The sequence below is a fragment of the Pseudoliparis swirei genome, chromosome 4 (genome assembly GCF_029220125.1).
Source record: "Pseudoliparis swirei isolate HS2019 ecotype Mariana Trench chromosome 4, NWPU_hadal_v1, whole genome shotgun sequence".
Taxonomy (NCBI): domain Eukaryota; kingdom Metazoa; phylum Chordata; class Actinopteri; order Perciformes; family Liparidae; genus Pseudoliparis; species Pseudoliparis swirei.
The window spans coordinates 33,015,930-33,042,390 of record NC_079391.1 but is presented as its reverse complement, the minus strand read 5'-3'; the positions used below and the strand labels follow the sequence as shown (position 1 = coordinate 33,042,390).

Genomic DNA, 26,461 nt, shown 5'->3' with positions numbered 1-26,461 from the left:
GTCGGCCCCTGGTGGTCAGTAGAGAGAATGCAGCTTTGACACATTCAATAGGATGGACAGATGCAATACAATAGACTTCTATACAACCAGAGGAGTCGCCCCCTGGTGGTCATGAGAGAGTGCAGCTTTAGCACATGAAGCATAGACTTCTATACAACCAGATAACACGCCCCCTGGTGGTCAGGAGAGAGAATGGAGGTCAGAGTCGTCCTGTGAGAGCCGGTTGAGATGAACCGTGAAGGTAAATAATCTCTTCCCAGGTGACGACTTCCTCCTGATATGATACGAGGCGCTCTGCATGACGTGAATACATAGTTATACTATCTCTAGTTATAACTTATAGTGTTTCCTTTGTTCTAGATGTGAAGCTTTTCTTGTAAATACATTGTTTTCTTAAAAACGCTGCCGTCGTCCCGTCTGCTTTGTTGTTGTTTATTTGTGGTAATAAGTGTTAAATAGAAGAATTTTCATTCACTCCATGGACAAAAAGGTACAAAAAGACATTATTTTGGCACACGTAGATGAGGTTTGTTATATATCAAACAACACAAGGCACAGAACTGACTGCAAGTTTTCTCAAAACATATATAGTCAACTTATACTTATATCAGTGCCACGCAATACAATACTGGAAAACTCATAATCTCTTCACGTTAAAGCAAACACGCGGTAAAAACACCACAACACGGACACACAAAGGACGTTACACGAGTGACACGCTGGCTATTGAGTTGTGGCGTAAGCGTTGTCTTTATATGCATGAATATATTGTGAAGCAATGTGTTTTCACGATCTCGAGTTCCTCCCCTCCGAGTCCTGAGCGCAGGTTGCAACTCGCCGTGAGGAGACGGCCGGTGGCGTCACCGGGGGCCTTGGTGAGCATTGAGTTTAAAAAGAAGTAAATAGTAATATGTTGTTCTTCATGATGGTGCTGGAGGTTCAGTGGAGCTGCAGATGTTAACAGAACTTTTAGAATCCGCTGGTTTGGTCAGACGTTGGCGCTGCAGGCGACACGTGCCAGAAAACTGTCGAAGAAGAAGTAGAGGTTCTGAATATATATAATAATAATATTATATATGTATATATATATAAATACATATACAGGACTGTCTCAGAAAATTAGAATATTGTGATAAAGTTCTTTATTTTCTGTAATGCAATTAAAAAAACAAATATGTCATGCATTCTGGATTCATTACAAATCAACTGAAATATTGCAAGCCTTTTATTCTTTTAATATTGCTGATTATGGCTTACAGCTTAAGAAAACTCTAAAATCCTATCTCATAAAATTTTAATATTTCCTCAGACCAAGTAAAAAAAAAGATTTATAACAGCAAAACAAAATCAAACATTTGAAAATGTGTTTCCAGGTGTTTCGAGTTAATTAGACGATTCAAGTGATTTGTTTAATACCCTACTAGTATACTTTTTCATGATATTCTAATATTTAGAAATAGGATATTTGAGTTTTCTTAAGCTCACTTTTGCCTTGTTTTATAGATCTTTTTAAAAAGCTATATTTCATGCGCGTAATAATACACAAGGAAACACGGCTATTAATATCATAGACGACCTCTCCTTCTCCTTCTCCTCTGTCGCCGGGCAGATTACAGACATTTGTACTGGGCAGCGACAACTTCTGACCCAACGATGGAAATAAAATGTAAAATACGCTCGATACCAGACAGGAAACACGTTGCTGTCATCATGTCATCATACTTCAGGTTCATGACTTTATCATCGCAGCACTTTGTGCTCTAATATCTAATAATATATTTATATGGGTTAAAAATAAGCGGGAGAAAGTGAAGCTGGTGGTCGAAGTGCGTCTGCGTGTTTTGAGGTGGATTTTTTTCCTTTAAGTTTACTCACAAAAAAATACAATATAAAGAAAGAAATGAAATGACAGCTGTGGGAGAAAAACAGCAATAACAAAAAGGCCATTTGGGTCAATGTCCTTCTCTTTGGTATGCATTTAAAAAGGTTAAAAAAGGTTTTAAACTGTTTTTAAAAAAGGTTTTAGAAAAATTTTAATTGTTTTTTTTAATTTTTAGGTTTTAAAAGGTTTTTAAAAGTTTTTTTTAATGTTTAAAAGGTGGGCACGAGCTTCCACCTAAAGTGCTCTACGTGGTACAGTCAGCTGGTCGGGCTCTTAAATAATCCTGGAGTCTCTTTCGGGGGTTTTGTTTCTTCCAGAGATGCCTTGAAGGTCAGGAGAGGAAGTGGATGAAAGCACACACACACACACACACACACACACACACACACACACACACACGCACACAAGTCCCCATGGGTCTGTGTGCAGTCAGTTTGAAGTCCCCACTGGCATAGAGGTTCAGGAGCACACACACACACTCTCTCACGCCGGCTGCTTGGCCCCCCGGTTGCTGCACAGTCTTTCCAGCGGCCGCAGCAGCAGTTCCTCCCGCGGCCTGAAGGGCGCCACGTAGCTGTCCTCCTCCAGCAGGATGCGGTTGAGCGTGCGTTCGTGGTTGATGTGGCGCCGCGCCATCAGGACGTACTGGCTCCCCCGGCGCAGGTCGGGGCAGTCGCACACGTTCTGCACCCACAGGAACTCGCGGTGCTCCAGGCGGAAGCCGTTGCGGTACGTGTGCATGACCTGCACGTCGTAGCGCGTCTCCTCGCCGCGGTACAGCTTCCCCAGGACGCGGCCGCGGAACACTGGCGAGGAGGAGGAGGAGAGTTCAGGAGGAAGAGTTCAGCTGGAGACAAGAGAAGCAACGAGACTCACCAAAGTCCTTCTGGCAGTACTGTCGCTGGCGTTCCCTCCGACCTTTGACCCGCCGACACTTCCCACAATGCCCTGCAGGGGGCAGAAGCCACATATACGGTACATTTAAAACCTCCTGAGAGATATGCAGTGGGCTTTCTTTCTGGGAGTCCTGTTCTTAGATTGTTATATGTGTGTGTGTGTGTGTGTTGGGGGGACATACTTCCAGGTGGAGGATGAGGAAGGAGGTTCCTGTGGTTCTCCTCCCGCTCCAAACGGGGCAGGATGGGCAGGTGGGGGCCTTGGTGGTGGGGGCCCTGGTGGGGGCCTTGGTGGTGGGGCCCTGGTGGGGGCCTTGGTGGTGGCCTTGGTGGTGGGGGCCCTGGTGGGGGCCTTGGTGGTGGCCTTGGTGGTGGGGGCTCTGGTGGGGGTTCTGGTGGTGGGGGTCCTGGTGGGGGCCCAGGTGGAGAGATTGGCGGGGCGGCTTCACAGGCCTTAAAACTAGTGAGAGACACACACACACACACACACACATGATGCTCAACAGGTGGTTCGGTTTGTTTAAATTCTCCCAAATTATTTTTAATCCATTAATTTATGAGATTTGAACATTTTAAGTAATTTAAGATCCATAATCTGAGTTTACAACCACCAACGTGACGAACCGCTTCCACTGATATATTCTGGAGATGTCATGCAAACACATATTGTCGCCCACGGTAACGTAGATCTGACATAACCCAGCATGCATTGCTCCCGCAGATCACCGTATCCTCCCCGGCAACCGAGCGGCGTGAAAGTTCCCCTCAAACAAAACAAGTCAACGTTCTATTTCTGGCGTCGCCGCGGCGTCAGGTCGAGTTCATCGGTCGGAAAAATGTTCCCGGAGGCGCCGCTCGGATTTAGCTCGCGGCTCGCCGGCGAACGTGAGCGCTGGGGGAGGAGTCATAACACGCGTGACCTGCTTATCGAGACAGATAAAGCAGCCGCATTCCTCAGCGGCCTCGCAAACTCTGTCAATCAGCCGTGAGGCGGACAGGTGGCGCCGCTCGTTGTGGGCGTGGCCAGGTGGCTCCATTCGTTGTGGGCGTGGCCAGGTGGCTCCGCTCGTTGTGGGCGTGGCCATACCGCAGCGATGTGAGACATTCATTTAAAATCCATCTTTAATCTACTGTATTAATGCATTTAAGGGGGATTAAATAAAGGATGGAGGCGGGACTTACACCAGTGGGGTCGGGTGGTGACAGGCGGAGGCCTGGTGGAGGTGGAGGTGGGGGGGGGTTGGGCCCAGGGGTAGTTGTCAGTGTGATGAGCTTGACGCAGTGGGCTCCTCCCCCCGTGGTGGAGGGCGTACTGGCCCAGCGGCAGCCAGTACTCGTACTCGATGCCGGGGTTCCTGTCGGTCGCCAGCACCTGGACACAAGAACCACATGAGAGAACATGGAGACCAGAACCAGAACCAGAAGCAGGACTGAGAGGGGAAGACTGTCAGACCTGCTGCAGTAAAATAAGAGGTTTTCTAAAAGGACCCTGGTAGATACACTACCACTTTAGTCCACAGGGGGCAGCAGAACCAACACTACCACTTTAGTCCACAGGGGGCAGCAGAACCAACACTACCACTTTAGTCCACAGGGGGCGCCAGAACCAACACTACCACTTTAGTCCACAGGGGGCAGCAGAACCAACACTACCACTTTAGTCCACAGGGGGCGCCAGAACCAACACTACCACTTTAGTCCACAGGGGACACCGGAACCAACACTACCACTTTAGTCCACAGGGGGCGACAGAACCAACACTACCACTTTAGTCCACAGGGGGCACCAGAACCAACACTACCACTTTAGTCCACAGGGGAGCCAGAACCAACACTACCACTTTAGTCCACAGGGGCGCCAGAACCAACACTACCACTTTAGTCCACAGGGGAGCCAGAACCAACACTACCACTTTAGTCCACAGGGGCAGCAGAACCAACACTACCACTTTAGTCCACAGGGGCGCCATAACCAACACTACTACTTTAGTCCACAGGGGGCACCAGAACCAACACTACCACTTTAGTCCACAGGGGGCGCCAGAACCAACACTACCACTTTAGTCCACAGGGGGCACCAGAACCAACACTACCACTTTAGTCCACAGGGGGCACCAGAACCAACACTACCACTTTAGTCCACAGGGGGCACCAGAACCAACACTACCACTTTAGTCCACAGGGGGCGCCAGAACCAACACTACCACTTTAGTCCACAGGGGGCGCCAGAACCAACTTTAAATGGCAGCTCCTTGTGTCTTAGCTGTTGACTGATCTCCTCATTCTTTATGAGCTCATGGAACTCTTTGGGGCGACGGGCTCCAGATGTCTAAAGCCTATAATTTGTCTTCATACTCTTGTGGCCCACGAGTATTTTAACTAAATGGGGGGTTAATAAAAAGGCATGGAAACACATTTTCCTTACGCCTCATGAAGCCTGAGATAAACGTCGTCACCCCGAGGGTTAACTAATCATTGGCCATAAATCAGAGCGCCGGCCCCCCAGGAAGAAGTCACGAGGGCCGATTGCATTCGTTCTCCCTGTAAAACGTGGAACCGGCCAAAGGGAACAAAGAGTCCTCAGTGTTCAGAGGATGCTCACCAGCAGGAAGCAATGGCTACCAGCTGTTTGGTGGCTGCTTGAGGAATACCTGCCCCCTGGATGGGAACTATTAAACACTGAATCAAACCCGATGTTCCTCTGACCTCGTGAACTAACCGATAACCACGACGAGGAGTCGTTCGCGGTGTGTTGCGCAGCGTGAGGGAGTGGAATGTCCCAATGAAGTGAACTGGGCCTTGTTTTAGCACGAGCTGCATCTGGGTGTATCTCTCACCATCAAATGGAGGTCCTCCTTGGTCGGGCCGGGGACCTCGAAGCTCTCCCAGGTGTCGGCCGAGCGCCGGTACAGCAGCTTGGTCCCGGCCACGTTGTACTCGCCCGGCACGCTGATCTTCCAGTTGCCGTTGATCACGAACTGGGATCGCCCGTTCTGGAGGGCTGGAGGAGGCGGGAAGGAAAGGAAGTACAAAGATTGGTGTCGCTAATCGAACCTACGCTAAGCCCCGCCTCCTCCCGTTGCTCCTCAATCAAGTTACCATGGACACTGTCACTAACTGGTCTGATTGGCCAGGCTGCCTTCGATGGGCGGGGCGTAGCTATTATCTCTCCATGTAAGAGGGCCTCGTTGAGGTGAAGGCAGGTGGGAATAGGTACAGCTCAGAGAGGAGGTGCATGCTGGGAGATATGGAAGGAAGAGAACTGAGGAACATACTGGAGGGGGATCAGGTACGCTGGGAAGGAGGTGCTGGGAAAAGGGTTTGAGAGCAACTGATGGGAAGGCGTAGGAGGGAGGAGGAGAATAAGAAGAAGGTGCCTGTCCTACCCAGGTGTGTGTCTCACCCAGGTGTGTGTCTCACCCAGGTGTGTGTCTCACCCAGGTGCCTGTCCTACCCAGGTGTGTGTCTCACCCAGGTGTGTGTCTCACCCAGGTGTGTGTCTTACCCAGGTGTGTGTCTCACCCAGGTGTGTGTCTCACCCAGGTGTGTGTCTCACCCAGGTGTGTGTCTCACCCAGGTGTGTGTCTTACCCAGGTGTGTGTCTTACCCAGGTGTGTGTCTCACCCAGGTGTGTGTCTCACCCAGGTGTGTGTCTTACCCAGGTGTGTGTCTCACCCAGGTGTGTGTCTCACCCAGGTGTGTGTCTCACCCAGGTGTGTGTCTTACCCAGGTGTGTGTCTCACCCAGGTGTGTGTCTCACCCAGGTGTGTGTCTTACCCAGGTGTGTGTCTCACCCAGGTGTGTGTCTCACCCAGGTGTGTGTCTCACCCAGGTGTGTGTCTCACCCAGGTGTGTGTCTCACCCAGGTGTGTGTCTCACCCAGGTGTGTGTCTCACCCAGGTGTGTGTCCTACCCAGGTGTGTGTCTCACCCAGGTGTGTGTCTCACCCAGGTGTGTGTCTCACCCAGGTGTGTGTCCTACCCAGGTGTGTGTCTCACCCAGGTGTGTGTCCTACCCAGGTGTGTGTCTCACCCAGGTGTGTGTCTCACCCAGGTGTGTGTCTCACCCAGGTGTGTGTCTCACCCAGGTGTGTGTCTCACCCAGGTGTGTGTCTCACCCAGGTGTGTGTCTCACCCAGGTGTGTGTCTCACCCAGGTGTGTGTCTCACCCAGGTGTGTGTCTCACCCAGGTGTGTGTCTCACCCAGGTGTGTGTCTCACCCAGGTGTGTGTCTCACCCAGGTGTGTGTCTCACCCAGGTGTGTGTCTCACCCAGGTGTGTGTCTCACCCAGGTGTGTGTCTCACCCAGGTGTGTGTCTCACCCAGGTGTGTGTCTCACCCAGGTGTGTGTCTCACCCAGGTGTGTGTCTCACCCAGGTGTGTGTCTCACCCAGGTGTGTGTCCTACCCAGGTGTGTGTCTCACCCAGGTGTGTGTCTCACCCAGGTGTGTGTCCTACCCAGGTGTGTGTCTCACCCAGGTGTGTGTCTCACCCAGGTGTGTGTCTCACCCAGGTGTGTGTCTCACCCAGGTGTGTGTCTCACCCAGGTGTGTGTCTCACCCAGGTGTGTGTCTCACCCAGGTGTGTGTCTCACCCAGGTGTGTGTCTCACCCAGGTGTGTGTCTCACCCAGGTGTGTGTCTCACCCAGGTGTGTGTCTCACCCAGGTGTGTGTCTCACCCAGGTGTGTGTCTCACCCAGGTGTGTGTCTCACCCAGGTGTGTGTCCTACCCAGGTGTGTGTCTCACCCAGGTGTGTGTCTCACCCAGGTGTGTCTCACCCAGGTGTGTGTCTCACCCAGGTGTGTGTCTCACCCAGGTGTGTGTCTCACCCAGGTGTGTGTCTCACCCAGGTGTGTGTCTCACCCAGGTGTGTGTCTCACCCAGGTGTGTGTCTCACCCAGGTGTGTGTCTCACCCAGGTGTGTGTCTCACCCAGGTGTGTGTCTCACCCAGGTGTGTGTCTTACCCAGGTGTGTGTCTCACCCAGGTGTGTGTCTCACCCAGGTGTGTGTCTCACCCAGGTGTGTGTCCTACCCAGGTGTGTGTCTCACCCAGGTGTGTGTCTCACCCAGGTGTGTGTCTCACCCAGGTGTGTGTCTCACCCAGGTGTGTGTCTCACCCAGGTGTGTGTCTCACCCAGGTGTGTGTCCTACCCAGGTGTGTGTCTCACCCAGGTGTGTGTCTCACCCAGGTGTGTGTCTCACCCAGGTGTGTGTCTCACCCAGGTGTGTGTCTCACCCAGGTGTGTGTCTCACCCAGGTGTGTGTCTCACCCAGGTGTGTGTCTCACCCAGGTGTGTGTCTCACCCAGGTGTGTGTCTCACCCAGGTGTGTGTCTCACCCAGGTGTGTGTCTCACCCAGGTGTGTGTCTCACCCAGGTGTGTGTCTCACCCAGGTGTGTGTCTCACCCAGGTGAGTGTCTCACCCAGGTGTGTGTCTCACCCAGGTGTGTGTCTCACCCAGGTGTGTCTCACCCAGGTGCCTGTCCTACACAGGTGTGTGTCTCACCCAGGTGTGTGTCTCACCCAGGTGTGTGTCTCACCCAGGTGTGTGTCTCACCCAGGTGTGTGTCTCACCCAGGTGTGTGTCTCACCCAGGTGTGTGTCCTACCCAGGTGTGTGTCTCACCCAGGTGTGTGTCTCACCCAGGTGTGTGTCTCACCCAGGTGTGTGTCTCACCCAGGTGTGTGTCTCACCCAGGTGTGTCTCAACCAGGTGTGTGTTTCACCCAGGTGTGTGTCTCACCCGGGTGTGTGTCTCACCCAGGTGTGTGTCTCACCCAGGTGTGTGTCTCACCCAGGTGTGTGTCTCACCCAGGTGTGTGTCTCACCCAGGTGTGTGTCTCACCCAGGTGTGTGTCTCACCCAGGTGTGTGTCTCACCCAGGTGTGTGTCTTACCCAGGTGTGTGTCTCACCCAGGTGTGTGTCTCACCCAGGTGTGTGTCTCACCCAGGTGTGTGTCTCACCCAGGTGTGTGTCTCACCCAGGTGTGTGTCTCACCCAGGTGTGTGTCTCACCCAGGTGTGTGTCTCACCCAGGTGTGTGTCTCACCCAGGTGTGTGTCTCACCCAGGTGTGTGTCTCACCCAGGTGTGTGTCTCACCCAGGTGTGTGTCTCACCCAGGTGTGTGTCTCACCCAGGTGTGTGTCTCACCCAGGTGTGTGTCTCACCCAGGTGTGTGTCACCCAGGTGTGTGTCTCACCCAGGTGTGTGTCTCACCCAGGTGTGTGTCTCACCCAGGTGTGTGTCTCACCCAGGTGTGTGTCTCACCCAGGTGTGTGTCTCACCCAGGTGTGTGTCTCACCCAGGTGTGTGTCTCACCCAGGTGTGTGTCTCACCCAGGTGTGTGTCTCACCCAGGTGTGTGTCTCACCCAGGTGTGTGTCTCACCCAGGTGTGTGTCTCACCCAGGTGTGTGTCTCACCCAGGTGTGTGTCTCACCCAGGTGTGTGTCTCACCCAGGTGTGTGTCTCACCCAGGTGTGTGTCTCACCCAGGTGTGTGTCTCACCCAGGTGTGTGTCCTACCCAGGTGTGTGTCTTACCCAGGTGTGTGTCTCACCCAGGTGTGTGTCTCACCCAGGTGTGTGTCTCACCCAGGTGTGTGTCTCACCCAGGTGTGTGTCTCACCCAGGTGTGTGTCTCACCCAGGTGTGTGTCTCACCCAGGTGTGTGTCTCACCCAGGTGTGTGTCTCACCCAGGTGTGTGTCTCACCCAGGTGTGTGTCTCACCCAGGTGTGTGTCTCACCCAGGTGTGTGTCTCACCCAGGTGTGTGTCTCACCCAGGTGTGTGTCTCACCCAGGTGTGTGTCTCACCCAGGTGTGTGTCTCACCCAGGTGTGTGTCTCACCCAGGTGTGTGTCCTACCCAGGTGTCTTACCCAGGTGTGTGTCTCACCCAGGTGTGTGTCTCACCCAGGTGTGTGTCTCACCCAGGTGTGTGTCTCACCCAGGTGTGTCTCACCCAGGTGTGTGTCTCACCCAGGTGTGTGTCTCACCCAGGTGTGTGTCCTACCCAGGTGTGTGTCTCACCCAGGTGTGTGTCTCACCCAGGTGTGTGTCTCACCCAGGTGTGTGTCTCACCCAGGTGTGTGTCTCACCCAGGTGCCTGTCCTACCCAGGTGTGTGTCTCACCCAGGTGTGTGTCCTACCCAGGTGTGTGTCTCACCCAGGTGTGTGTCTCACCCAGGTGTGTGTCTCACCCAGGTGTGTGTCCTACCCAGGTGTGTGTCTCACCCAGGTGTGTGTCTCACCCAGGTGTGTGTCTCACCCAGGTGTGTGTCCTACCCAGGTGTGTGTCTCACCCAGGTGTGTGTCTCACCCAGGTGTGTGTCCTACCCAGGTGTGTGTCTCACCCAGGTGTGTGTCTCACCCAGGTGCCTGTCCTACCCAGGTGTGTGTCTCACCCAGGTGTGTGTCCTACCCAGGTGTGTGTCTCACCCAGGTAGTTCCTGCTGTTGTCCGTGACTCGGAGGTGCGTGGCTCCGGCGGGGATCATGGCCACCTGGTTGTAGCCAAAAGGTCCGCCTGGCAAACAGAGAGAAGCTTTAAAGGAGAAGAGACGACTTCATTATGATTACAACCTGGGGATAGAGAAGAGAAGAGAAGAGAAGAGAAGAGAAGACAAGAGAAGACAAGAGAAGAGAAGACAAGAGAAGAGAAGAGAAGACAAGAGAAGACAAGAGAAGAGAAGAGAAGACAAGACAAGAGAAGACAAGAGAAGACAAGAGAAGAAAAGAGAAGACAAGAGAAGAGAAGATAAGAGAAGACAAGACAAGAGAAGACAAGAGAAGACAAGACAAGAGAAGACAAGAGAAGACAAGAGAAGACAAGAGAAGAGAAGAGAAGAGAAGACAAGAGAAGACAAGAGAAGAGAAGACAAGAGAAGACAAGAGAAGAGAAGAGAAGACAAGAGAAGACAAGAGAAGAGAGACACACTCGATCGCCCCGTTAACGTTACATGTGGCCTGAAGGCAGCAGGAAGTCACGTGATCAAGAAACAACAACTTCTACAGACTCCTGTAGGCTTCTATACAACCATAGGAGCCCCCTGGTGGTCAGGAGAGAGAATGCAGCTTTAACACATGAAGCATGGACTCCTATACAACCAGAGGAGCCCCCTGGTGGTCAGGAGAGAGAATGCAGCTTCATCACATGATGCATAGACTTCTATACAACCAGAGGAGTCGACTTCTATATAAAAGTGATATATTCTCCCTTTTCAACAGAGTTGAGGTTCTTTTGTTTCTCGTTTCTGGGCTTCAGGGCAGCGTGTCGTGATGTTTGCCCGGCGCTCTGTGAGGACGACGTGCTGCGAGGCTCATTTCTTCCTGGACGGCCGCCAACAGCTTTTTGTTTGTCAAAAGAAAAAAAGGGTTGCCATGGCTACCTCTCCCTCCGCCACAGAGCCACGCCCTCTGACGACGGTACGGAACCCCCCCGACATAAAAAACGAGATGGTATGATCCGCCTACCCGCCTCCAGACTCTGGTACACGCTCTTGTGGTGCAGGCAGGTGGTGTTCAGGCCTCCACACACCATGCAGGCGTCCTCCTGCTGCTGGGAGCCCAGGATGGAGTCACAGCCGGGCCTCTGCAGGACACACACACACACACACACACACACACAGGACTGAGCAGAGCTGCACACGGCGTCTCCAGAGAGATGAGGTCAGAGGTCAACGGGAAGGTCGTCTCCCTCACCAGACAGCGGCCGTTGACACACAGCGCGTCGGGCTCCTTGTCGCACGGCGTGCCGTCGAGCACGCGGCCGAAGTCGTAGTAGAAGTTGTGACCGAGCGCCAAGCAGCTCAGTTCACACGGGTCAGAACCTGCAGGACCATCATCATCATCACCATCACCATCATCACTATAATCATCATCATCATCACTATAATCATCACCATCATCATCATCATCATCACTATAATCATCATCATCACTATAATCATCATCATCATCACTATAATCATCATCATCCTCATCATCACCATCCTCATCATCACTATAATCATCATCATCACAGAGCAGGGACCGTTTAATGTCTCTTCTCATAACGTTAATGTTGTTTTTATTGTGTTATTTCTGTGTTTCATAACCTTTAATTTCTTTGTTTATTTTCATTTTGTCAATAAAGTTTCGACGAACGCCGTCGTCATAAAACAGCTTTACTGCAGTCGACTGTTTAAGTTTTTTATTATATTGTCTTTATCATATTGTTTAACTTTATTTTCGAATTATCTGATCTTCTTATTTAATGTCATGTTTTCTCATTTACTTAAAGTGTTCGTTAAACCACGTTTGTAACATTTTAAATAAGCGATTTTGTTTTTATTTAAACATTCGAGTTGTGTTCACTGACCTCCGTGAAAGGTCGTCCATCTGAAGGAGTTTCCAGCCACCAGCGGCCGGTCATTGAAGGCAGCACACTGCATCTCTCTGAAGTCCTCTGAGCTGGGGGGGCACTCCTGCACACACACACACACACACACACACACACACACACACACACACACACACACGCACTGTGAGGACGTTTTTTCAGCTTTTCAGACGATTCAACCGTTTATTGTGTCGACTAAACCTTCTTTAAATATTATTAATCAAATAAAAAGTCAAAACAGACAAAAAGATAAACAGAAACTATCTGAACTTCATGGAAAATAAACTTTATTCAATCAAATAGTAGCTAGACACGATAAAAACAGACGTTATTGTTGAATTGTGGGAACTTTCCAACGGTCCTTGAACACATCATGTGTGACAGATGAAGTTGATGCTTCAAAATGAACAACTTTCATCGACCTTTCATTGCACACACACACACACACAAATACACACACATATACACACACACACTCACACACATACACAAACATAGACACACATGTACACACACATGTACACACACACAAACATACACACACACATACACACACATATACACACACTCACACATATACACAAACATACACACACATATACACACACTCACACACACACACACAAACACACACATACACAAACATACACACACATATACACACACACAAACATATATACGCACACACACACAAACACACACACCCACACACATACACACATATACACACACACACACAACCCAGTCTGGCTGTGGCGCGACTCGGATGAAAATCTCCCAGAGTTCATTGCATCGGTGCGGCGAAGACGTGAGTTAATATGTCAGTGAAATTCCAGCTCACGCCCTGAAACACTCACACACACACACATACACACACATACACACTCACACACACACACACTTACACACACATACACACTCACACATACACACTCACACACACACAGTCACTCACACACTCACTCTCACACACACACACACACAGTCACTCACACTCACTCACTCACACATACACACATACACACTCACACACACAGTCACTCACACACTCACTCACACACTCACTCACACACACACACGCCTCCCGGAGCAAACATCCAACATCCGCTCTCAACTCTTTACGTCGGCTCATTTTATTTTTTCATAAGAGTGAAACGACCTTCGTGTTGCAGATCTTGTATTGTCTGGGATCCCCGTCACAAGGCCCGCCCACCGGGTTCCTGTGGAGAGAACACGACACATGACCTCCTGCACCACGTCACGTGACCTCATGCACCACGTCACGTGACCTCGTGCACCACGTCACGTGACCTCGTGCACCACGTCACGTGACCTCGTGCACCACGTCACGTGACCTCCTGCACCACGTCACGTGACCTCCTGCACCACGTCACGTGACCTCCTGCACCACGTCACGTGACCTCATGCACCACGTCACGTGACCTCGTGCACCACGTCACGTGACCTCCTGCACCACGTCACGTGACCTCATGCACCACATCACGTGACCTCCTGCACCACGTCACGTGACCTCCTGCACCAGTCACGTGACCTCATGCACCACGTCACGTGACCTCATGCACCACGTCACGTGACCTCATGCACCACGTCACGTGACCTCATGCACCACGTCACGTGACCTCCTGCACCACGTCACGTGACCTCCTGCACCAGTCACGTGACCTCATGCACCACGTCACGTGACCTCCTGCACCACGTCACGTGACCTCATGCACCACGTCACGTGACCTCCTGCACCAGTCACGTGACCTCATGCACCACGTCACGTGACCTCATGCACCACGTCACGTGACCTCCTGCACCACGTCACGTGACCTCATGCACCACGTCACGTGACCTCATGCACCACGTCACGTGACCTCCTGCACCACGTCACGTGACCTCATGCACCACGTCACGTGACCTCCTGCACCACGTCACGTGACCTCATGCACCACGTCACGTGACCTCATGCACCACGTCACGTGACCTCATGCACCACGTCACGTGACCTCCTGCACCACGTCACGTGACCTCATGCACCACGTCACGTGACCTCCTGCACCACGTCACGTGACCTCCTGCACCACATCACGTGACCTCCTGCACCACGTCACGTGACCTCCTGCACCAGTCACGTGACCTCATGCACCACGTCACGTGACCTCATGCACCACGTCACGTGACCTCCTGCACCACGTCACGTGACCTCATGCACCACGTCACGTGACCTCATGCACCACGTCACGTGACCTCCTGCACCACGTCACGTGACCTCATGCACCACGTCACGTGACCTCCTGCACCACGTCACGTGACCTCATGCACCACGTCACGTGACCTCCTGCACCACGTCACGTGACCTCATGCACCACGTCACGTGACCTCCTGCACCACGTCACGTGACCTCATGCACCACATCACGTGACCTCCTGCACCACGTCACGTGACCTCATGCACCACGTCACGTGACCTCCTGCACCACGTCACGTGACCTCGCACCACGCCACGTGACCTCATGCACCACGCCACGTGACCTCGTGCACCACGCCACGTGACCTCATGCACCACGTCACGTGACCTCATGCACCACGTCACGTGACCTCATGCACCACATCACGTGACCTCCTGCACCACGTCACGTGACCTCCTGCACCACGTCACGTGACCTCGTGCACCACGTCACGTGACCTCGTGCACCACGTCACGTGTCCTCGTGCACCACGTCACGTGACCTCCTGCACCACGTCACGTGACCTCGTGCACCACGTCACGTGACCTCCTGCACCACGTCACGTGACCTCATGCACCACGTCACGTGACCTCCTGCACCACGTCACGTGACCTCATGCACCACGTCACGTGACCTCCTGCACCACGTCACGTGACCTCCTGCACCAGTCACGTGACCTCATGCACCACGTCACGTGACCTCCTGCACCAGTCACGTGACCTCATGCACCACGTCACGTGACCTCCTGCACCACGTCACGTGACCTCCTGCACCACGTCACGTGACCTCCTGCACCACGTCACATGACCTCCTGCACCACGTCACGTGACCTCATGCACCACGTCACGTGACCTCCTGCACCACGTCACGTGACCTCATGCACCACGTCACGTGACCTCCTCCACCACGTCACGTGACCTCCTGCACCACGTCACGTGACCTCATGCACCACGTCACGTGACCTCCTGCACCACGTCACGTGACCTCATGCACCACGTCACGTGACCTCATGCACCACGTCACGTGACCTCCTGCACCACGTCACGTGACCTCCTGCACCACGTCACGTGACCTCATGCACCACGTCACGTGACCTCCTGCACCACGTCACGTGACCTCATGCACCACGTCACGTGACCTCATGCACCACATCACGTGACCTCCTGCACCACGTCACGTGACCTCATGCACCACGTCACGTGACCTCATGCACCACGTCACGTGACCTCCTGCACCACGTCACGTGACCTCATGCACCACGCAGACCGACCAGCACCACGCCCACGTGACCTGTGCACCACGCCACGTGACCTCTGCACCACGCCACGTGACGGGTCCTCGCTGGAGGGAGGCCATGAAGACACCCAGGACTGAGCCACAGAGGAGACACGTGTTAAAGTGTGTGTGTGCAGGCGTGTGAGTGTGTGTGTGTGTGTGTGAGTGTGTGTGTGTGTGTGTGTGACCATCAGAGCCAAACAATCAAAGTGATTAGAGAACTCGACGGCGCTCCTTAAACACATTCCAGGGTGTTTCCCCCCGCAGGACGAGAACTGGCAGCGTGCCCACTGGCATGTCATCCAGGAGTTGGCTTACACACACACACACACACACATGCATGCACCCACACATACACACACACTTACACACTTATACACACACACACTCACACACACACATGCACCCACACATACACACACACTTACACACTTATACACACACACACACTCACACACACATGCACCCACACATACACACACACTTACACACTTATACACACACACACACTCACTCACACACACACACATGCACCCACACATACACACACACTTACACACTTATACACCCACACACACACTCACACACACACATGCACCCACACACACATATACACACACTTATACACACACACATGCACCCACCCACACACTCACACACAGACCCCCCCCCCACACACACACACACATGCTCACACACACACACACTCCCTCTCCATCGTTTCCATGGGGTCCCCTGAGGTTGGCCTCATTAGCGTTGATAACAGTTGGAGGTGGGCTGGGCCGGCTTTCTAGATTAATGACAGTGACCTTTGACCTTTACAATGCCCCCCACCCTTTACATGAGAGGGAGAGAAACCTGCTCTGTGTTTCAAGAACAACTGCCTCCAGGAAGAGAGTTAAAGGTGAAGAACTACACCAGTAACACCAGTTCTACAGGCACACATCTAAATAATCTGATTATGTGCAAAAAACATCACATTATTGTATTATTACTGTATTATTATTATAGTATTATTATAGTATTATTACTGTATTATTATTGTATTATTACTGTATTATTATTGTATTATTATTGTGTTATTACTTGTTGTAATATTTATTTATTTATTATTGTATTATTACTGTATTATTATTGTATTATTACTGTATTATTATTGTATTATTACTGTATTATTATTGTATTATTATATTTAATAACAGTCTAAAGTGTCTGGTATGTTTGTATGAACAGATGTCAATTTATGAAGTTTTATTTTTGATGAGGCTCCGGGAATAAAAATATCAATCTAATTGAATAAAATCAAATAAACATGAATACATACAAACTTTCAAATAGCTACATTTAAAAAAGTTTTTATTAGTCTTCATTTTGTAAATTAATTTTTTTTCTTCAAATATTTCAATTTCAATTTCTGAAATTATTATATTTATATTCATAAACATATTTGATATTTTATCTGCATTTCCGCACAACAGTCATAGCTACGTTGCCATGGAGCCCTTCAGCCCCACGGGTGACATCACCATGGCAACGTCAGTGAGTACCGGCACCGTGCCGTGACTCCGCGTGGTCACTTCTCTTTCATGACTGCGAGTTCTTCCCGTGAACCGTAAGTCAACAGGAAGTCCCATCAGCAGACGAGCATCAACGAACCAATCAGCTCACGGCGCCCCGCCAGTCAAAGGGCCCTGATTGGTTTGTTTTGCTCTCTGGGAACCGGACAGCGCCGATTATCCTAATGACGACGTTTAACTCAGAGGACGTGAAGGCCGGAAGGAGGGGGGAGGTGCATTGTGGGAAATGACCTCGGGCGCTCCGCAACTTCACTCCTGAGACATCTGTGATCTCTGTGATAAAATTATAATATAATAAATATAGATGTTTGTTTTATTTTTAGTCAAAGCAGCTGCTACCCGAGGTTAAAGCCACGACCTCCACGTGTTACATGTTATCTCTAATTTAGTTATAGTACATAAATATACACATATACATATGTACATATATATATATGTATATACACACATAAATATATATATTTACATACATACATATATATACATGTATATATACACATAGCTATGTGTAAATATATACATACATATATATATATGTATATATATTTATATACATACACATATATATACACATATAATTATATATATATATATTTATCTGTATATATATATATATAGATACATAAATATATATGTATAAATACACATATATATATATACACATATATATATGTACACATATACACATATACAGGACTGTCTCAGAAAATTAGAATATTGTGATAAAGTTCTTTATTTTCTGTAATGCAATTAAAAAAAGAAAAATGTCATGCATTCTGGATTCATTACAAATCAACTGAAATATTGCAAGCCTTTTATTCTTTTAATATTGCTGATTATGGCTTACAGCTTAAGAAAACTCTAAAATCCTATCTCATAAAATTTTAATATTTCCTCAGACCAAGTAAAAAAAAAGATTTATAACAGCTGAGTGTTTGTCAAGGCTCAGGAAACCCTTGCAGGTGTTCCGAGTTAATTAGACAATTCAAATGATTTGTTTAATACCCTACTAGTATACTTTTTCATGATATTCTAATATTTAGATAGGATATTTGAGTTTTCTTAAGCTGTAAGCCATAATCAGCAATATTAAAAGAATAAAAGGCTTGCAATATTTCAGTTGATTTGTAATGAATCCAGAATGCATGACATTTTTGTTTTTTTAATTGCATTACAGAAAATAAAGAACTTCATCACAATATTCTAATTTTCTGAGACAGTCCTGTATATGCATAGATATACACATATATGTATGTATATATATACACATATATATGTGTATATATATACACAAATGGGGGTCCATGTGAGCGGCGTGCGGGTCACACTCACGCTCTGCGGGGCCGCCGGGCGGCCGGGAGCCAGCAACAGCAGCATGAAGGCCAGGGTCCGGCACTGGGTCAGCGTCCTGCACACGGAGGGAGGAGGAGACACCGTCAGCCAGCTGCACACGCCAAGCACACGCCAAGCACACGCCAAGCACACGGGACTCGGTACCGTCGAGAGGGAACGGACAGGAAGGGACAGCAGAGGTCTTTAGGTCCACCGCAGCACTGTGAGCCCCCTGGGGCCCGGGGCCAAGGTCAGGAATGCCCCCCTAACAGTGTCTTATTACTCTTCTGGTTGTATAGAAGTCTATGCTTCATGTGTTAAAGCTGCATTCTCTCTCCTGACCACCAGGGGGCGACTCCTCTGGTTGTATAGAAGTCGCTGCTTCATGTGTAGAAGCTGCGTTCTCTCTCCTCCCCCTTCGGGGCGATCGAGTGTGTCTCTCTCTCTGATCGAAGGACCAGAATCTTCTCTTTGATGTTCGTCACGCCTCATGTTTTCTGACCGCTCAGAGGAACAAGACAGAAAGTTACTCTCTTTATTTCCCTCCCACACATCACCTCCTCCATCAGCCTCCAGTCCTTTCTCTCTCTCTCTCCCTCTCTCTCTCTCTCTCTTTCATCTCCCCTCCGGAGCCCTCGGCTGGTCCCAGGTCAGTCGTCCAATCAGAGACCGGCTGCTCCCGCCTTACACGGGGGAGCCTCCGAGGGCCGAGGGAGGTCGCCGTGACCTTGAGGTCACGATCACGGGTCACGATGAGAGGAAGAGGACTTTTAATCTACTCTGACTCCATCTGGCTTCAGATTAATAACACAAATAAAGAAGCTCCGCCTCCTCTCTAGTCCACTAATCTTTATGTATTTTAAACATCGGCCGTGGAAGATTTTTATTTATTTATTTATGTATTTCACTCCGTGGTAACCCAGAGAGACGATGAGGTCACTCCTCTCACTTGATCTCTGGTTTCCGAACATGAAAGGACAGTCGCTCTGGTCCCCCCCCCCCCTCCCTACAGGGTTCCCCACGGAGGTGAGCAGGGGTCAGCCCCCCCCCCCCCCTCATTAAGACTATAGCGAGTGGCTTTGGGGAGGGAACCAGATTTAATCAACACGAGACTGTTGCTGTTTATTTTGACTGAGATGAGGCGCGCTGATGAAGAAGATGAAGAAGATGAAGTTATCTTCAACTCACCACAGAGTGAGACCATGAGGCCTGACTGGATTATCAATGGAAAGATAATCATTTGATCAAATTCACTGATGTATTCATTAAAAACTTGTAACTAATATCATGAAACTTCTTCACATTACTGACTTCAAGAATATTATTTTATGTCAAGTTTGATGAAAATATGATTGAATATGTAAATGAGCATGTGTTATTGAATATAGATGTTATCACAGTGTGATGACGTCATATGTCGTCTAGAGTTATAATAACAAGATAAATGAATATACAGGACTGTCTCAGAAAATTAGAATATTGTGATAAAGTTCTTTATTTTCTGTAATGCAATTAAAAAAACAAAAATGTCATGCATTCTGGATTCATTACAAATCAACTGAAATATTGCAAGCCTTTTATTCTTTTAATATTGCTGATTATGGCTTACAGCTTAAGAAAACTCTAAAATCCTATCTCATAAAATTTTAATATTTCCTCAGACCAAGTAAAAAAAGATTTATAACAGCTGAGTGTTTGTCAAGGCTCAGGAAACCCTTGCAGGTGTTTCGAGTTAATTAGACAATTCAAGTGATTTGTTTAATACCCTACTAGTATACTTTTTCATGATATTCTAATATTTAGAGATAGGATATTTGAGTTTTCTTAAGCTGTAAGCCATAATCAGCAATATTAAAAGAATAAAAGGCTTGCAATATTTCAGTTGATTTGTAATGAATCCAGAATGCATGACATTTTTGTTTTTTTAATTGCATTACAGAAAATAAAGAACTTCATCACAATATTCTAATTTTCTGAGACAGTCCTGTATATATATATATATATATATTATAAATCTGACTCCTGTCTTACACTGTGTTTGTATATGGCTGCAGTTATTAATATTTCTCTTTTTTTCTCTGTAATCGTGAAAATAAATCTGATAATTTAGCCTGAAAGTTACAAATTAAATGAGAAATTACTTTTAATTTGTCACGTTTCACACAGGAGAAAACAGAATGTTCTCTAAGTGGTTATTACATATATTATTACATATATTATTATATATATTATTACATATATTATTATATATATTATTATATATATTATTACATATATTATTATATGTATTATAACATATATTATTACAAATATTATTATATATATTTTTACATATATTATTATATATATTATTACATATATTATTTTATATATTATTACATATATCATTACATATATTATTACATATATTATTATATATATTATTACATATATTATTATATGTATTATAACATATATTATTACAAATATTATTATATATATTTTTACATATATTATTATATATATTATTACATATATTATTTTATATATTATTACATATATCATTACATATATTATTACATATATTATTACATATGAGGCACGATAACAGTCCCCCCCCCCCCCCCAGCCGACAGGTAGCTCTCACCTTCCCGCCCTGCACACATACACAACGTGCTGTTATCAAGCAGTTCCAGAGAATGTGACCTTTGACCTTTGACCTCCGCCAGAAGCCACCTGACTGAAGTCCTCTGCTCCCTCGCTCCTCTTTAAAGTGTCTGCTCACCCACCACGCTCCCCAGAAGTCCTCCAACCGAGGAGTCGGTCCTAACCTTTGACCCCTCCCCCCCTCAACGGAGATTGAGCTTGTGACCCCGCCCCCCGTTTGTGGGAGCACGCCGCTGAATTAATTGACACAAACTCTTAACAGATGTTCAGCGTGAAGGATCCCAATGGGTCCGCCATGACCCCGCTGGGTCCGCCATGACCCCAATGGGTCCGCCATGACCCCAATGGGTCCGCCATGACCCCAATGGGTCCGCCATGACCCCGCTGGGCCGCCTGACCTCATTGGACGAGCCTCTTTAAGGCCTTTGTGTCCTCGCCAGCTGCTCGGCGTGAAGAGCAATAAAAACATTGTCTCAGAGCAAGACGTCGAAGGCCTTTGAGAGGCAAATATATCACAGATTTAGTTGTTACCGAAACGTCCGCCTTCCTTTCCTTTGCCATTTCCTTTCCTTCCTCTCCCTTCTTTTCCTTTTCCTTCCTTTCCTTTCCTTTCCCTTCCATTGCACTTTTATTCCTTTCCTTTCCCTTCCTTTCCTTCCTTTCCTCCTTTTCATTTCCTTTCCTCCCTTTCCTTCACTCCCATTCCTCCCTTTCCTTTGCCTTCGCTACGCTGCACCTCTTTCCTCCCTTTCCTTTCCTTTAATTTCCTTCCTTTCCTCTCTTTCCTCCCTTTCCTTTCCTTCCTTTCCTCTCCTTCCTTCCTTTCCTTTCCTTTCCTTTCCATTCGCTTCACCTCTTTCCTCCCTTTCCTTTCCTTCCTTTCCTTCCTTTCCCTTCGCTTCGCCTCTTTCCTCCCTTTCCTTCCTTTCCTCTCTTTCCTTCCTTTCCTTTCCTTTCCTTTCCCCTCACTTCGCTTCACCGCTTCCCCAACATAGAGGACAAACCCGTTCCTCCGTCATACCTCAGGAATTATCAGATTATCTTCTCTCAGCCATTTGGACCGAAGCGGAGCATCTCGGGTCGCCGTGGCAACGATGGGAACAATATGCAAAGACGCCCGCGAGAAATATTAAAAAGACAAAGAGTCACGAAATATTAAAAAGACAAAGAGTCACGAAATATTAAAAAGACAGTCACGAAATATTTAAAAGTTACGAATATTAAAAAGGAAGACGGCTGTAAGACAGACTCGTTGTCCGATGTCGTGACCCAAACACCAACAATCGGCAAACACGTCAAACCTGACGTCGCTCTGATAGTTCTAGAAGATCTGAGGATCTGTAATCTCTCTGGACTCTTCAGAGTTCAAGAGCTGTAAACTCTTATCTGACTGAACTCTGACCTTTGACCTCCGCACCGCGAGGAGCGACCGGCGCTCAGCAGCAGATCTTCATCCCCGAAACCAGAAGGCAAGCTTGATGTTCTTCTCACGTGACTCGTGTACTTCAGTAGCGACACATAGTTGTTTTAACACAAACTAATCCTTTTTAAAATGTTTTCTTAAACCTAACTTAGTATTTTGTCCGATCTTTTCTTTAACCTAACTAAGTATCTTTCACGATCTTTTCTTGAACCTATCTCAGTATCTTTCACGATCTTTTCTTGAACCTATCTCAGTATCTTTCACGATCTTTTCTTTAACCTAACTTAGTATTTTTCACGATCTTTTCTTTAACCTAACTAAGTATTTTTCACAAGCTTTTCTTTCACCTAACTAAGTATTTTTCACGATCTTTTCCAAAACCTAACTATGTGAAGATGGAAGTATATTTTAAAAAGATCGTATTCACGTAACTAGCATGAATTACATTGGACAACTTTAAGGTGGTCTGATCTTTAAAGGTGGACCAGCTATCCTCATTTAAGTATTTGTCCCAAAACTAACGAAGTATTTTTCACGATCTTTTCTTTAACCAAACTATTTTTCACGATCTTTTCTAGACCGTATTCACGTAACTAGCGTGAATTTCCACGTGTTGCTGGACAACTTCGACCCAAACTCACTTAAGGTGGTCTGATCTTTAAAGGTGGACCAGCTATCCTCATTTTTATTGAAAAAAAGGTTTTTAACCGTCGGTTCGCAAATGTTTCTTTTAACTCCCGACGTTTTCTCATCCATAGAAACTATAGACACCTGCAGAGCCACACACACTACATAATAACGATGTGCGATGCCTCCTTTAGTCGTGTTTGCACCTCGCAGTGTACGATAAAAGAGGATCGTCCTCTGAAAGACCATTTTAAAGATGTTTGGTCTTTTATCTTCACGATAAATCAGTCCATTTGAAGCGGCGTCCGTCTCCTCTGCTCCATCCATCTCGAAGGGAAGAGAGGCGATGAAAGAGAGGGACATCATAGCGTGTAACACCAACATTAAAGCGTGTAACACCACGTTAGAAGCCATGAGCTCGTGTGGCATGGCGAGCAGATTAAAGTCCAAACAAACATTCCTCCAGGGAGTTATCGGAGGGACATGTGTGCCCTGAGCTAAATCTCTCTCTCCCTCCTCTCCTCCTCTTCCTCCTCTTCCTCACAGGATGACAGCGGTCCATGTGACGGACACACACACATTCCTCCCGACACATTACATCCACATGCGGCCCATAAAAGGGAAAGAAATCACCCTTTGACATATTTCCCCCCCCATGAGAGTCAAAGTGGATTTAAGTTTATGATCTGAAGAGACAGATTTAAAGGAACACACACGCACGCACACACACACACACACACACACACACACACACACACACACACACACACACACACACACACACACACACACACACACACACCGTGTTGCAGGATTAGATCCATGGAGCCGGTGTATTTATAGCCCGTCACATGTGTGAGATAGTGAAGCCTGATGAGGAGTAGTGATGTGTCCAGTCTACGGGAGGATTACCTCACCGCAGGAAGTGACTTACGACCCCCTGGACGTGACCTCTGACCCCTCGAGAGGAAAACCTTCACACACCGGGATTATCTAAACGGCTCAGTCAAGTTCCCCTCGTTCCCTCTTCGCTTGTGATGAAGAGGAGCACAAAGCAACATGGTGGGGAATGTACCACCTCCACCCTGCATGAGGAGGGGCAATATTTAAAAGGCCCAAACAGTCTCCAGGAGAAAAGAAGAGGAAGAAGAAGAAGAAGTCTCTGGAATGTATCACCTCCCATCAAAACTGGACACTTCTTATAAATCACTGTACTCCACTTCTCACGCGCCTTACCTCGTCAGTAGGGAGGAAGAGGAGGAGGAAGAAGACATGGTGGATCCTTCACGGTTGTGTTGCGTTCAGGTGCGCCGTTGTGTTCCCGCGTCGCGGTTCAGATGCGCAGCGCATCCCGGCTGCGGGCTCCATGAAGCCTCTCTCTCTCTCTCTCTCTCTTCAGCTGTAGAGCTCGTCCATCCAATCAGCTGTCACTCAGTTCCCAAAACGCATCAGTTGTGTCTTTCGGGACAGACAACAACAACAACAAACAACAACAACAACAACAACAAAGCGCATCCTCCGCTGGTCACGTTGAGATTCTTCTTTCCATTAAAATCGGATCCACAATATTAATAATCCAGATTGAACCCAAAAGGTGGTAAAGCGTGTAAAGACCGGCCAGGTGGAGCTCCTTCTCTCCTTCTCTTCTTCTTCTCTCCTTCTCTTCCTCTCGGGACAAACGGGTCCAGTCGGTGTAAAGAAGTCCGCAGATAGCCACCGGAGCACCGCGAGTCAGACCTCTGAGCGCGAGGAGCTGCGGTCCCTCTCTCTCTCTCTCCCTCTCTCTCCCTCTCTCTCTCTCTCTCTCTCTCTCTCTCTCTCTCTCTCTCTCTCTCTCTCTCCCTCTCTCTCTCTCCCTCTCTCTCTCTCTCCCTCCCTCTCTCCACCTGAGCGCGTTGCATTCCTGCGGTGGACACGCCTCTCTCCTCCAATCACAGCCCAGCAGCTCCTCACGAGGAGGATAATTATAATGCATTATTTACATTATTTACATTATTTAAATGACTTTAAAGTTGAATTCCCTTGAACATGTCAAAATATACTGTGAACTCTTTAAAGAAGAATTATTTTTATTGTTTTAAAGTTTACTCATTCATATAAAATAAAAAATAATATTTAGATTTTCATATTTATTAAATGAATTCATCTGTAGAGTTGTGTTGAGCGCATGTGAACAAACAAACAAGATCAGTAATAATAGAAACAAAAAAACGAATTTATTGTAAACTTATTGATCGCTGAGTTAATAAAGTGATGAAACTGTTTCAATGGATGTTGAACTCTTACAATGATATTTTATTGTCATTCATATTTTCATGAAAGGGAAAAATAAGTTATTTTAGAAACTGTTGGATAAACTTAAAAAGTTGGAGAAAAGTCCAAATATACATATTATTAAATGTCTCATTAGATTATAAAATATGGAAACATTCAATAATATATATATTAGTATTACATTAAATAGGAGATTATAATATATAATAATAATTATAATATATATATATATATAAATATAATATAAGCTCTACATATCTATATATAAATGTAGAGTATATATTATATTAATATATATATATATATATATATATATATAAATGTAGAGCTTTACGTCCATCAGCTTAATGGCTTCCAGTATTTTACTGTAAGCTTCCAATAAAAAGTTTTTTACAGAGAATGTCCTGTAATTGGATCAATAAAAGTACATTCAGTGTATTTTACAAAACATTTCACGATCCACCCGCGGCGATGAAGCCGTGCCGTGGCCTCCCGCTGACCCCCGTCACTGTCCCTTTAAGAGACATGTTTTTGAGCCGTGCAACGATTCCAACGGGCGACCTTGAACTCATCACCTGGAGCCTGTGCAGACATAACAGAGGAGCCCGGGCCACTTGAGAGTGTCCGTCCACACACACACACACACACACATACACACACACACACGGACACACACAGACACACACACGGACACACACACACACACACACACACACACATACACACACACACACGCGTCTCGCTGTCACTACACTCGTGAGCTCGTGTTTGACCCCCTGGGGGTCACGTGGACGATTTACGGGCCACATGTTGACAACAGGATGGAGACGCGTGTGCAGGCCGCCCATTGGTCGGTCCTCCTCAGAACATTTATCAACCATCAGGGAATTAAGAGGAATATTTATCTCAAGTATAAATATA

General features: G+C 47.8%; 1 protein-coding gene across 1 annotated transcript; it reads right to left on the bottom strand.

The window, feature by feature from the left end:
- Nucleotides 1–411: 411 nt before the first annotated feature.
- Nucleotides 412–25,019, bottom strand: adamtsl5 (ADAMTS like 5). Its single transcript, XM_056413695.1, is given in 15 exon segments — nt 412–1,025; nt 2,370–2,688; nt 2,759–2,830; nt 2,961–3,061; nt 3,064–3,238; nt 3,961–4,150; nt 5,615–5,778; nt 10,213–10,299; nt 11,247–11,364; nt 11,475–11,602; nt 12,133–12,238; nt 13,313–13,403; nt 15,677–15,756; nt 18,571–18,646; nt 24,503–25,019. Coding segments are annotated over 15 exon segments (1,782 nt in total). The 5' UTR covers nt 24,541–25,019; the 3' UTR covers nt 412–988.
- Nucleotides 25,020–26,461: the final 1,442 nt, after the last annotated feature.